The sequence below is a fragment of the Engraulis encrasicolus genome, chromosome 23 (genome assembly GCF_034702125.1).
Source record: "Engraulis encrasicolus isolate BLACKSEA-1 chromosome 23, IST_EnEncr_1.0, whole genome shotgun sequence".
Classification (NCBI taxonomy): Eukaryota; Metazoa; Chordata; class Actinopteri; order Clupeiformes; family Engraulidae; genus Engraulis; species Engraulis encrasicolus.
The window spans coordinates 13,208,546-13,223,508 of record NC_085879.1 but is presented as its reverse complement, the minus strand read 5'-3'; the positions used below and the strand labels follow the sequence as shown (position 1 = coordinate 13,223,508).

Sequence of the window (14,963 nt, the reverse complement as noted above, 5' to 3'; positions counted from 1 at the left end):
CTTTCCTTCACCATCCTCTCCTCATCTCTACCTCACTGCTCGCTTGTCATTCCAAGTTCAGCCCTATCCTCCTCTCACCCCCTCCCTCCATTCTCCCCGCATCCCTTCTAATCTGTTTGTCATTCCTACTCCCCCCCCCATACTGTATCTACCAACCTCAGTGGTTGTTCTCTTCTCCTCATTCCATCCACTTAGTGCTCATCCACGATCTATTTTCAACACAGCATTAAGTGCAGGTCATGTCTTCTTTTGTATAAGTTAGACATTCTTGGCCCTCAGTGTTGATGTTATTGTTGCAATCTTGGCATCGTTGTGTTTAATGCGCTAGTGGTTCAGGATTGGATGTCACCATTATGGATGGACTTCTCCAAATTATTTGATTCCAATGGGGCTGTACAGATGGATTCGTTTACAGATTATCACCTGAATCAAGGCCAACAATCCTTCATCTTCACTTTAACAAGACACAGAGATTTAATAAATGTGTTGTTATAGTCTCTCCATGTGTAAATAAGGTTTAAATGAATACGCAGCTGTGTTATTGGCCAAATAAAGTGTGACCGAAGAGCTACACTGCAGAAGAGGAAAAAAAACTAAAAGAGGACCAAAGTGAAGGCACTCACCCGCTGGGTCCAGGCCGCTGGTTCTGGTTGAAGCGCCAGTCAGCGTTAGGGGGCTTTTGCTGAAACGAGAGAAAAGACAGAGAGGAAAAACAGTGAGTCTGTGTGTGTTATGCATTCAGTGTATTTCCAGCATCCCTTAAAAAAGGGTTTTCTTTCTTTTCTTCAGGCCCTTTTTTTGTCCCATCCAGGTTGCCGTCCAAGTGAGTCCAGCTGTGCTGTAATGGAGGATGCAGGAAGGAAAGGAAAGGGTTAAGATTAGCATTAAGCTACATGCATGCATCCTCTCTCTCGGCTCCGGCGGTGGCCATTTTCTTTTTCTGTTCTTTTGTTTTTCTTTCTTTTTCTTCGTAATCCGCTGAGCATGAAATCTCTGTGACACACATACACACGCACATGCACACACACACACACACACACACACACACACACAGAGGCCCACTCTTGGTCTCTGTCTCTGTCTCTTGCTGCACAGCAGACAAACACATTTTCTTAATGGGGACAACAGGAAAGGAATATCTGACATGTAAATGTGATTATCTGTGTGAAGGAGATGGAATGGAAAGTATTTCCCGACAGTAAGTCAAGTATGACGGACTGACATACTTAACAGAATAAAAAGAGAAAGAAAACATCATAAAGGAGCCATCCAGAATATGGAATGCTCCAAAAGTTCCAAAAGAAACAGCTCAGTAACCTTCCTCTCCGTCTCTGTCTCTCTCTCTCTCCATTGCTGTCTGTCTCTCGTTCTTTATCACTCTTTCCACTCCTCTCTCTACCTCTCCCTTTCTTTTTATCTGCTTCACTCGCTCTCTCTCCCCTATATCACCCAATGTATAAACAGCAACACAGGCACCCTTGGTGCGGCACCTAACCCTGTGATGCTAAAGCGATAAGGCAGATGTGGCATTTGCACACCAGATGAGAGAAACACACACACACACACACACACACACACACACACACACACACACACACACACACACACACACACAGATTGCAGGTCAAGCATTCATGAGGCCCGAGGCCCTTGCCGGCAAGCGCACAATCACCGATTGTTTGTTTCCCGACCGCTTGACACGGCAAAATGACCAAGGGCACTAATTGAAAGACTGTGCCATACAGCATTCATGAACAAAGGCGGGATTGTTGTTGTTGTACGCCTCACTCCAGTCCGTGCTCCAAATTGGGGAAGAGAAATAACTACAAGACTATGAAATGATGGAGCTGGAGATTGGCGCTCATTTCTCATCAAAGCAATTGAAATCAAGGGTAGGAATGTGTGCACAGAAAGTAATAAGTGGTGAATTTTAAGGATTGCTTGAATGCTCTCTCTCTCTCTCTCTCTCTCTCTCTCTCCCTCCCCTATCCCCCTTTCTTCTTTCTCGGCTGTGCTGTAAGGTCCTGAATGGAGTTTTGGCTGAGTGCCAGTCCGGCATCCCAATCGCGGGAACTGCTCCCTTGAGAGACAGTGTGTGTGTGTGTGTGTGTGTGTGTGTGTGTGTGTGTGTGTGTGTGTGTGTGTCTCAGGGTGCAGCTAGCAACCAGCTGAATTATTGAAAGGGCCCTTTTTTGTTGCTATCAGCGACAAGTATCGCAACTCAAGCCACATCTAACATTCACCGAACAAAGTTGAAAAACACAAGCAGTTAACCTTGTCACAATGCAATCCACATACTAGCCAAGCTGTACAACAAGGCACAGCACACAGAGCCCTATTGACTCAGGACATTCCGGTTTTCATACATTCCCATTGCATTACAGCAGCGCTCAAGAGCAACTAGAACCTGTCATTATGTTTCCTATGATGCCAGGAAACTGCAGTGCCAAGTGACAGATGTAGGCACACACAGCCTTTGCAACCAACCCAGAGCATGTAACGGAGAAAACACTGTGAAAAACATCACTAACAGTTTACATGGATTCAAGATGAATCACTAACACTTAACATGAAGTCAGGAATAATCCTGACACTTTACAGGGGCTTGGTCTCCAATTGTGTTTTTTTACCCTCCCTTCAATGATCTGCCATGCATTGAAAGCAGCACATGTAACGGAGAAAACACTGGGGTTGCCTTCAGATACGTATAGGGCGACTTGTAATGGAAAAAGGAAACGAGTTTGGTAACATATTCTACGGGAGCATTTGTCTACAGAATAAGATGCTACAAACATCCGTGAATGGTAATGCATCCATGAAGCTGTAAACAGTACAGCAGCTGTAAAGCATTGCAGAAGCTGTAAACAAGTACATCAGCCATGAGTGTGTAAAAATACGTTGCGTACGGACTTCAGTCAATTGTTATACACTTTCACGAATGTTCTGTCATTATGGATGACTTAAAATCTCCAAACGCTTTATGAAGCCTGGGATCATAGAATGGCTTCTCTGTGTCAGATCGATGTGTAGAGTGCATCAGATAGATCTATTTATAGATCTTACTCAGAAGGGAGGGAAAAACATCACTAAAACTTTACATGCATTCAGGACGAATCACTAACACTTAACATGAAGTCGGGAAAAATCACTAACGCTTTACACGAGCTTGGACTACAATTGTGATTTTTTTTTAAACCCTCCCTTCCGTGACCTGCCATGCATTGAAAGCAGTACTCTGACACGGAGCCTGCACCACTACCGCTATGTGTTTACTGGTTGAACACGAATACACACACACACACACACACACACACACACACACACACACACACACACACACACACACACACACACAGAGTATATGGTATGCCCTCGGCTTGCACACACTATCGCTATGTGTTTACTGGGTCTGGTCGACCGAGGTCACATCCGCTATAGGTTATAAACAGCAACGTCTGAAAACAACCCTCGTCTACATGCTGTCATGCTAATGGTTTTCTCTCTCTCTTTTCTCCCGCTCTTTCTAACACACACACACACACACACACACACACACACACACACACACACACACACACACACACACACACACACACACACACACACACACACACACAGGCCTGTGATAACACACAGAGTACAAACAAAATGTCGGCGGCGAACCAGGAAGTGAGGGTTTTTTTTATGGGAAGGTGGTGTGGTGGTAATGATACATCTCTTCACTGACAGAAACCAGAGGGAGGCTTGCTTTCTTTTTTCTTACCAGGCTTCCACGCGACTAAAACTTTACTTTAGTCTCTCTCTCTCTGTTTTTCTCTCTCCCTCTATGCTTTCTATCATTCTCTCTCGTTCTATGTCTCTCTCTCCTTCCACACATCTTTCACTGCCTGTCAACTCTCTCTCACTCCCTCTCCATTTTCTTTCATTCTCTCTCTGTCTCTCTCTACACTCTCTGCGTTCTCTTCTTTCTTCACTTTCCATCTTTATATTCTTCTCTCTCTCCTCTCTGTACTCTCTTTCTATCTCTACCTCTACTCTTTCTGTTGCTCTCTCCACTTCTTTTTTCTTGCTCTCCTCTCTACTCGCTTTCTGTCTGGATCCATTTTCTCCCCCCTCTCTCTATCTCTCAAGGTAGAGAGGAAGATTGAAGACAGAACTATGGTGAAAGGGAGGAAGAGAGGGAGGGAAAAAAGCACTCCATCGCTACAGTGTTCCAGGGGGCCCGCAGCATTCCATCCCTCTGAGTGAGTGAGTCAGTGAGAGAGGGAGAGTGAGAGAGGGAGAGAGAGAAAGAGAGAGAGAGGGAGAGAGAGAAAGAGAGAGAGGTAGAGAGAGAGAGACTTGCTGTGCAGCGCACTCACAAGGTCACGGTGAAGGTCAACTCACTTTCCAATAGCAACACAATGTCTCTCTGCGTGTGCATGCTGCACTCACGTGGATGTGTGTGTGTGTGCGTGTGTGTGTGTGCATGTTTGCGGTGCATGATGCATACGTGTGTGTGTATGTGAGTGTCTGTGTGTGTGTGTGTGTGTCGTGAGCAACATGAGGGTGAGATGTTAAGAGCTGTGTGTGAGAGTGACCATGAGAGGAGTGTGTGAGTGTGTGAGTGAGAGTGAGTATGCAAACACATGTTCAACGTTCCACATGAGCGGTTCAAGGCAGGGATTCTCTCTCTCTCTCCCTCTATCTCTCTCTCTCTGTCTATCTCTCTCTACGCATCCTATGCAATGCAGCCATCCCGTCATAAAACAAGGAGAACGGACAACCCCCCTCGGCCTCAGATGCAAAACCAGCATGCAAACGATGGCAGCTGCGGAGCCGAGTGTCGTTGGAGCACAGCAGCAGAGAAAAACGCCGTAAAATGGCCGAGGACCTTTGCACGTGTGCCGTGCCCTTTCACACACAAAAGCTAAATCATGACGTACAAAAACACATTTCTCAAGCCAAGCGTAATGTTTACCACCAGAGAGGAATAATAAACACTATAAATCCATCCTTCAGTCAGGCAAAAATTCAATGTCTTGTGTTTACAATAGTAACAAACAACAGTGAGTGTCATCGAACCAGCATTACCGTTCATGAAAGTGAAAGTCAATCACATTTGTACATTACAAAGTCTCTAATAAACAGATTAAGCCTATATTTTGAAAGAGGTGATGAGTCAAAATTTATTTTTCAACAAATTCCTTAGTGAGAGAACGGACCAGGACAAACGCATGATGAAGTGCCGGTGTGTTTACTCCTGTGACGCTCATGGCTCTAGGTTGTTTATGAGTTAGCGTAAACAACACAGCCAAGAAGAAGAAAATTGGGTTCATATGTAAATCTGACATTAGGTAGGCTCACTTCGAGAGTGCTACTGCCAGAGAGAGAGAGAGGGACAGACAGCTAGGATCCACAATGGGACACATCTGGGCCCCATCTTACTCTCGCCCTCGCACTAACACACACACACACACACACACACACACACACACACACACACACACACACACACACACACACACACACACACACACACACACACACACACACACACACACACACACACACACACACGCCTACACATGTGTTTCTCTGTGCCACATTGCAATTTTTGCTTGTGGAAATCAGTGGTGAGACACACACCCACAAACACCCATCTATTTCAGACACAGACAAACACACACACACCCAGACACACACACACACACAACACCGCATCGCATATTTTTTCCTCCACTAATCGATTGCGAGTTAACCCATCGAGTACTGCTGTTGCTTTAGCTGCTGCTGCCGCCGAAAGCTCGAGTCCGATCCGGCTGCTGGTGATGAATGAGTGGAAGGGGGGGAAACAGGACACCCCCGGCAGGCCTCCCGCCAAAACGCCACAGGAAAGGGGCCGAGCGGCGGGGGCCGGGTGAGGGTGAGGGCGGGGGGAGAGTAAGAGCCTCACATCTGCACATGAGGCTGAGCCAGAGGAGACCCAGCCAGAACCCAGAACCCAGCGCCAGAGCCCGCGCAAATGACCAGCCACACACACACACACACACACACACACACTAACACATGTGCCCTGAATTCTGAAAGGAGGGCCCGCCCCAATCACCGCGTTCCGGCAGAAAAGGAAGTTAGGACGTTACTGTTACCTAATGTTGTTTTTACTCTTTCTCTCTCTCTCTCTCTCTCTCTCTCTCTCTCTCTCTCTGTACGTTTCCAGCAGAGAAATACAATCTCTTCCTCCCCCCTCTTTCTTCTTGGCTTCCTTTTTTCATTACCGTCCATTCAAAGATGAGGGAACAACACGCCACGCCACTCGACTTTTGTTTGACAACACACAGCGCTGGAGACAAAAGATGACACCAGACTGCTTCCCAAATCCACAAAGATCGTCGTCAGCCAGCAGATGTAGATGCACTGCAGTCCAAAGTTCACAAACTGATAACAGAGGAAAAGCAAGGACAGCTTAGAGCCAAGTTATTATGATTTCCCATTGGAATGAAGTTTTGATCAGCGAAACACAACATGTAGGCCACGTGCCATAAGCAAGCTTAGAGATGAGAGGGAGAGAGAGAGAGAGATAGAGATAACTAAGGGGGACAGTGGTGAAAGGCTGAACTAGCTTTAAAGTAAGCCCACCTCTCTTGTGTTTCCTCTAAACTAATCTGATATACACTTAGGTCAAGAAGACCCTGACCCGACCCCTGAAAGTCACATGCGGGGATTTCCTAATGGACAGTGGAAGCAGAATAAACAGAAATGGCTGATAGTGAACTTCATAGACCTACCTCCCATCTGAGAGAGAATTTGTTTTATACAAAACCGGTCAGAGGTTCCTGAAGCTAGAATAAAAGGTGGTGGTGTGTGTGTGTGTGTGTGTGTGTGTGTGTGTGTGTGTGTGTGTGTGTGTGTGTGTGTGTGTGTGTGTGTGTGTGTGTGTGTGTGTCCCATTCTCAAGTGCGTGTGAGTGGGGAGTTTCCAGTCTTATGGGAATCAGTGTCCACCTCATCCTGCTTTTGAGATGGCGGGAGAACACCACAGGACAGGAAAGGAAAGAGGAAGAGAGGTGGAGTAGAGGAGGACAGGAAAAGGCTTACATGGAGAAACAGGAAAAGAAAAGCAGCTGACGTGGTGACAAACTAAAAGCCTACAGCATACGCTGCCTCAGGATACCCTGTGGAGAACACCACACTGTGCCAGGAACAGGAACAGGCCGTGGCTTACACAATATGCCTTAGCAGTGTTGATCGTACACTTAGAGAGTAGAACCAACTAGAACAGTGTTAAAATAAACTCTCTTAGTGTTGAATGAACACATCAATGTATTCTATGTAGCCTCCATCGAACCTTCTTACACAGTATGGTTCTGCAGTGTTAAATCAACACTTAGGGAGTAGGACCAACTAGAAGAGTGTTCAATTGTACTCTGTATCTTCATAATTTGCGCCATTGCGCCAGAATGCTCTACTAGTCATTGAAAAGACTTGACTACCATAGTACTATAGTACTATGACACTACACAAAGCCTTAAGTAATACAATACGACTTTGTCATTGCCATTCTGGTAACAGCACCTTTATAACATGGGCTTTGTCTGAAGAATGTAAGTGTTGAATTTACACTCCAAAAATACTGTGCACCATCTCCACCTCTATCTGGTTCTCTCCCTCCGCCCATCCCTCTCTTTCTTTCAATCTATCTATATATGCTTTTTTAAAACTCTATTTTCTGCCTTCTGTCCTTTGGGTCGTCGGGTCCAAATGAAGGCCAGTCCATCTGGTCACCATGTCATGTGCTTTTGCCCTTCTTATCCCTCTTTCTCTTTCTCCATCACTCACTCTCTCTCTCTCTGTCTGTCTCTTTCTCTCTCCAATCACCCAATGCTACCATCCTACCCCAACCCAGTCCAGCCTGTCACCACCTTCCTCCCCCTCTCCCCCCTTGCAGCACGTGTCATGCAAACTTGGACAGATGGCAGCGACTGACCCAAGGGACACGCCGGCTCCCAGAGGGACAACACGAGGGACGTGGAAAAACACAAGAGAGAGACGGAGATAAAGGAGGAACAGAGGAACAGAGAGAGAGAGAGAGAGAGAGAGAGAGAGAGAGAGAGAGAGAGAGAGAGAGAGAGAGAGAGAGTTACACAAAGAGAGACAAAGAAAAATACAGTGACACATAGATACAGTAGATAGATAGATAGATAGATAGATAGATAGATAGATAGATAGATAGATAGATAGATAGATAGATAGATAGATAGAAGGCAATAGAGGTTAAAACCCACTTACTATCTGACTAAGGCTGAAAAATTATTACGAGAAATGCACAATCAGAAAAGACTAAAATAAACCGGGAAACTCTCCATCCTCTGCGTCCCGTTCAGCAACTTATGAAGCTATGATGGATGTGGAAGACAACAAAAAAAACAAGAAACCGACTAAAAGAAAAGAGGACAGGGGAATATATCCATCCTCTTTTGTCCCTCTCAGCAGCTTAGCCCGTAATGGAAATGCAAGGCGGCATCCATGGGGCTGCTGCGTCCGGCTCCAGATTGGGTCTCCTGGGCCTGAGGTAAAAGCTCCTGGTCTGGGCCAGGCCAAACAGCTGGAGCTCTGAAGAACTAGCTCAGGAAGTCCACACACCAGCTCTTAGAGGACCCTGGGGGACACCTCGCAGCCTGGGCAATAATAGCACATACTATAGCACACAAGGGGGACTGGCGATGGCACACAAAAACACATAAACACGCAGACATACACACATGTTCACACGTTCTTCCTCTCTCTCTCTCACACATACTCGTCTTTTTCTTACTCATTCTCTCTCTCTCCCACAAGTCAACCCCACAATATCCTTTCACTCTATCCATCTATCTATCTATCTATCTATCTATCTATCTATCTATCTATCTATCTATCTATCTATCTCTCTATCTCTCTATCTCTCTGACACACACACACACACACACACACACACACACACACACACACACACACACACACACACACACACACACACACACTTTGCCCAGTTTGCCACATCGGGTGAAACTGACACAGATGCCTCTTGTCCATTTTGGTGCTGGTGAGTGAGTCACGTGACTCATGTGAGAGGTATGGAAGCCATCGCTAAGCGTTGGCCCCGGGACAAGCAGGAAGCCGGAGGTCAGATGGGGCTGACCCCTGGAATCCTGTTATTCACTCACCGCTTTCCTCTGCTCCTCCGCTCACTTCCCGCCCCTCTCTCTCGCTCTCTTTTTCTCTATCTTTCTGTCTGTTCTGTGTCTGTTCATCCTTCCCTTCGGCCCTGCACCCATTCAACCCCCTTTCCTTTCTTCCTCTTCCAATTTCATACCTAATATTCCCCCTCTGTCTTTCTTATTCTCGTTCTTTCTGTTCATCCTTCCCTCTGCCCCTGTGCCCATTCAACCCCCTTCCTTTCTTCCTCTTCCAACATTATATACCTACCATAATATCTATGGCTCCTTTGTGTCCGCCACTTCCTCTCTCTTGGTATCTTCTTCTCTCTCTTTCAATTTATCTTCCTCTCTCCCTGTTTTCTTTCTCTATTTCCCTGCCTACATGTCTTTTCCTTTCTGTCTTCCCCCATTACATCTTTTTTTTTTACAATGCCATATGCCCTCATGTTTCTTCCACTTCCACTAAATTGCACAGTCCCCTTCCTCCACCCTCATCCTTCCAATTTCCTAATGGTCCTCCTGCTGTCTCAACCCTCATCAGACATCACCCCCACCCCCCACCTCATCCATCTTGCTTTACAGAACTGGTCCCCACCCAATCACCCCCACCAAATGGTTTGGTGGTCCCTTTGCTATGCTGCTGCCAAAGGTGTGCTCTGCCTGGACATGTCCGGGCATCACACCAACAGAGTGTTAGTTACATAGTTAGTAAGAGTAAAGGGCCTTTGCATCTCTTCCTTAGTGTCTCTACCTGCCCCCCCCCCCCCCCCCCCCCCCCATATGTTTTGGTGGTCCATTTGCTAGCCTACTGCCGCCAAAGGTTTGCTCTGCCTGGACATGTCCGGGCACAACTCCTATAGGAATACACATTTAAGGTGTTAGTAAGCATCATATCAGTAAGGGGTCTTTGTATTTGTATTCCTTACAGAGCTGGTCTTCAGCCAGCCTCCCCCTAAAGCTTTGGTGGTCCATTTGCTAGGCTGCTGCCAAATGTGCACTCTGCCTGGATGCGTCTGGGCACAACTCTTTTGGAAATACGCATCTATAGAGTGTTAGTTACTTGGTATAAGAGTAAGGGGGTCTTTGTTTACTACTAACAGTTAGGGGTATTTGCAGGATCTACAAAGTCCTCTGACGTCTATGCAGAAAGTTAGCCGGTTGATTGACTTGAGACTACCACAAAGTGAGATGATGTTGCCATGCTCACATGTTCTTGCTTTTTGTATCAGATGTGACATCACCAGTACAGTAAAGAAAGACAGAAAACACTGAAGAAGTCTCTACCACCAATGACCAGCCTTAAACTACGTAGAAATGACTACTGCATGACACACTTTCAAGATGACTCCAGGGGAGAAGGTCTTCTGTGACCCACAATGAAAGAACAGAGAGAGAGAGAGAGAGAGAGAGAGATGCAAAAATAGATAATGGACAGAGAGAGAGCATGTGAGGGGAACAGCCTGTGGTGTTAGCTCTGAAAATCCCCTTTGATGTGCTGTGGAGCAATGGAGAGGAACCCCCCGTGAAAAATGACACCAAGAAAAACAATAAAAAAGTAATAGCATTAGATAATTCAATCCATCCTACGTCCGCTTGTTACTCCAGATTGCGCTTTTAGATCTCCTAGGGAAGTAAGCACACAACGGCAAGAAAGAGCATTTTGATGATGCCCCCTCATTGTCAGGTGAAGAAAAAAAAGCAGAATCAAGGCCTCACCTCATTGGATGAGTTCGTTAAGTGTTTCCGCGTCAGCGTCATGTTGAGCGTGTTATTGTGGCTCAGCATGGGCGTCTTGACGAAGACAAAGTCGCTGCGCACCGAGTTTGACAGCGTGGAGTAGCACGGCCGGTAGGTCCGCGTGTAGGGCTCCTGGGCGCCCCCCACCACCTCCATGTACCTGATGGGCCCGTCTGTGTTGAGCTGGAGGTGGAGGTCCTTGTTGTGGGAGCGCAGGTGGGAGTTGTGCCTGGCGCGGAAGCCCTTCCTAGAGGACGAAGAGTAGCAGCACATGGAGTCATAATCCGACCTGGATCGGACGCACCACACCAGCAACACCACCATGGTGATGAGGAAGACGGAGGTCACGGCCACCAGGGCGCTGAGGAGGTACAGCGTGGAGCCCGTCAGCCAGTTGGGCCGGGCGTTGCCGCCGCTGTTGGGCGTCCTCCACAGTGAGTCTGAGCCCTCGCCCGACCATCGCGCCCCCTCGCCACCCGCCTCCACGGTGACCGTCACGGGGACGCTGGACGACAGCTGGGGCTCGCCCCTGTCCTTGACGACCACGGTGAAGCTGTAGGTGCCGACCACGCTGTCCGCCTTGCTGTTGTTGTCCGCGGCGTCGGCGTCTTTGTCGTCGCTGGCGCCGTCCTCGGTGAAACGGCGGGCGGTGGAGAGCCTGCCTGAGTGCGTGTCGATGCGGAACATGGCCGCGTCCAGACCGCCGCTGGGCTGCAGGCTGTATTCCAGCCACGCGTTGTAGCCGCTGTCCTTGTCCATGGCCACGATCTTCTCCACCAGGTAGCCTCGTTCGGCTGAAGCGGGCACAATGAACTGGAGACCTGCCTCGGCGTCGTGCACCGGGTAGAGAATCTCTGGCGCGTTGTCGTTCTGGTCCTGCACGAAGACGCTCACGGTGACGTTGGACGCCAGGGACGGCGTACCGGCGTCGCGTACCTGCACATGGATCTTGAAGGCGTTGGTCTTCTCGTAGTCCAGTGAGCGGATGCTGGTGATGACGCCCGTGTCAGCGTTGATGTAGACGTAGGAGAGGACTGAGGTGTCATGGCCGCCGACGCGCGACTCCAGGATGCTGTAGGAGAGGCGTGCGTTGTCGCCCGAGTCCGGGTCGGACGCGGAGACCGTGGCGATGGCGGTGCCCGGAGCATTGTTCTCGGGGATGTCCACGGAGTAAGAGGGCTGGGAGAAGATGGGGGCATTGTCGTTGACGTCGGACAGGGCCACCACGAAGGCCTTGTGGGAGGAGAGCGGTGGCTTGCCCGCGTCGGTTGCTGTGACAACCACCTGGTACTCAGACACCGCCTCCCTGTCCAGGTTGCCCTCAGTGACGAGTTTGTAGTGCTCCCCAAACACGGCGACGAGTTTGAACGGCAGGCCCGACGCCACTTTCAGGGTCACCTTCCCATTGTCACCTGAGTCTGAGTCTTTGGCGCTGATCAGTGCCACCACTGTGCCTGGCGGAGAGTTTTCATTGATGGGGCTGTTCAGAGAGGTCAACGTCACCTCCGGCATGTTGTCGTTGACGTCAAGGATTTCAATTTTGACGCTGCAGGAGCCCTCCAGGGCAGGGTTACCGCTGTCTCTGGCCTGGACGATGACGTCATAAGTCTCCGCGGCCTCGAAGTCCACATCCCCTTTGACGAGAAGCTCACCTGTCTTAGAATCCACCGTGAACACTTTCATGACCTTATCGAGTGTGTACTTGCTGAAATGATATGAGACCTGGCCGTTCAAACCACTGTCAATGTCAGTGGCGTTTAAATGCGTTACTAGGGTTCCAGGGGGAGAATTCTCCAATAACTGAACTTTAATAACGGGCTGGTCAAATACCGGGGCGTTGTCATTCACGTCCAGAATGTTAATGAGCACGAGTGTGGTCCCAGATTTCTCGGGCTGGCCCCCGTCCACTGCCGTGAGCAGCAGGCGGAACCCAGCTTGAGTCTCGCGGTCGAGCGCTTTCATCACCACCAACTCGGGAAACTTACTCCCGTCGCTTTTCGTTTCCACGTTCAGCGAGAAAAAGTCATTGGAAGCGAGTTGATATGTCCGTAAGGAGTTGATACCCACGTCAGGGTCATGGGCACTTTCCAGCCGAAACTTTGTGCCCGGCGCGGCCGCCTCCGAGATGTCCAGCGTTGTGTTCTGCGCGGAGAACTGCGGCGCATTGTCATTTGCGTCAGAAATTTCCACTAAAACGCGGTGTATTTCTAACGGGTTGTCCAGAATAATCTGAAGAGTCAATGAACATTTTGAGTTTAATCCACACAATAGCTCCCTATCGATTATGTCTTTAATTACCAGTTCTCCGGTGACCGGTTTGATCTCGAAGTAGTGGGCTGAGGAGTCCGACACGATGCGTATGTTTCTCTCCTTAATTCCCCTCGCGCTGAGCTCCAAATCTTTTGCGATGCTCCCCACCACGGAGCCCGGTGGTACCTCCTCGGCGACAGAGTAGTGGAGTTCCGCGAAAGTCCGAGACAGGCACGCCAACAAGAGAGAGAGCCGGAGCACGGACTCCGGCGACCGTCTCCACATTCTCTCCATTGTGAGCGCCCGCAGATCCACGGAAAGAAAAGTGAAGAGGACAAAAGTTCCAACTTTATCGTAACGAATCCATCGTGTCGTTAAAGTAAGCCTACCATGTTGTCCGGGATGGTATCCGTTTCAAGAAAAGCAGACGGTAGTTTCGGAAAATATTCATAGTGTCAATAAGTTAAACTTGGAATTAAGAAGGGGAAAACAAAAAACTCCATCCAGCCATCTCCCTAAACTGAAAATGCTGCCCCTTCGCCTCTCCGCTCTGGAAATGGGCGGGGACTTCACTACAAAGAGCAACTCCTGATTGGCTGGTGGACAGGCTGCGCGTTCACGATGCAAAACTTCTAGAACTTGAGAAGAGAAAGCAGGGTCTCTTTTGCTCTCGCCTCACTTTTCTGACTCCTTTTCTGACAAACGAATCATCTTCCAGGTCACGACGAAGAATCATTCCTCTGTAAATGGGCAAGTATGTCTCAGTGCAACGGTCAGAATACGATAGGGAAACTAATTTAAAGTATATCAATTCATTAAAATATATTGTTTTTGCGTTTATCTCGTGTTGGCAAGTTAGTCAACATGCTTCACCAATATTTGTGTTAAGCATAGAACAAAGAAAGTAGACTTGATTAAGTTTTTTTCCCCATCTCTGAATATGTCCGGCATATACATCATTGAAGGAATGAAAATGAACTTGAATTCCATTCATTTATTTTAGCAAATCCTACCGCAAGACGGCGATGTTGTGAAATGTCTTCTTGACAAAATCAGACTGTGTCAGAACACCATAGGGTGGGTTGTGCAAAGTAGAAGTCATTAAAAGCTAAAATAGACGGGCCTGAGGTTTAACACGGGCTCTGTAACCAAAACTAAAAGGCAGAAAATAGACGTGTGTGTGTGTGTGTGTGTGTGCGCGTGCGTGCAAGAGGGAGGGGGGCATTGGTTAAATAGCTGCCCACCCATAACAATGTTTGTAAAACGTAGAATATATTAATGAAACAAACCAAGTAAAAAGATGTATGGCCCACATAAATTAGCATAATTAAAAGCTGAGACGCATAGTAGCCTAGTTTACTACAAAATGGATGTAGAGTTTTTGATTGTCATTATTCTAAAACACTAGTCACCTGTTGACTCTGAAAAGAGCTTTGTGATGTCAGTGTATTAGTTACCGTATTACACATATGATGACACAGTCATGATAACACACGTCAGTCTGCAGTCTGTCTGCATTGGCATGGACAAGTATACAAGAGTCACGTGTGTGCGTCAGGTCACTGGAAAGTCAGATTGAAAGATGGAGCGAGCAGCTGACTGGTGGCGGCGGGGATTGTAGACTCTGTTCCAGTTGCGACCCAGCTTGATTCCGCGGAGAATACACATCCCTCTGAGCAGATAAGCTTTTGATCGCTGCACTTCATTTCGTGAAGTCGAACAGCACTCACGACTCAAAGATCAATGCGGACTTATTTTCCAGGCTGTAGTGTATATGCGCACGACACGCACGGCATTG

At 48.0% G+C, this 14,963-nt stretch overlaps 1 protein-coding gene across 7 annotated transcripts in view; it reads right to left on the bottom strand.

The window, feature by feature from the left end:
- Window positions 1-14,963, bottom strand: part of LOC134440135 (protocadherin gamma-A2-like) — a 138,298-nt gene that overhangs the window by 15,411 nt on the left and 107,924 nt on the right. For 5 of the 7 annotated variants that reach the window (XM_063190085.1, XM_063190084.1, XM_063190082.1 and 2 more), the window contains exon 2: window positions 624-682. In XM_063190085.1, the coding sequence (XP_063046155.1) occupies window positions 624-682 (59 nt within the window). Of the gene's footprint in view, window positions 1-623; window positions 683-10,894; window positions 14,347-14,963 lie in introns of those variants that run through there. The other 2 variants (XM_063190080.1, XM_063190081.1) reach the window with 2 other exon arrangements.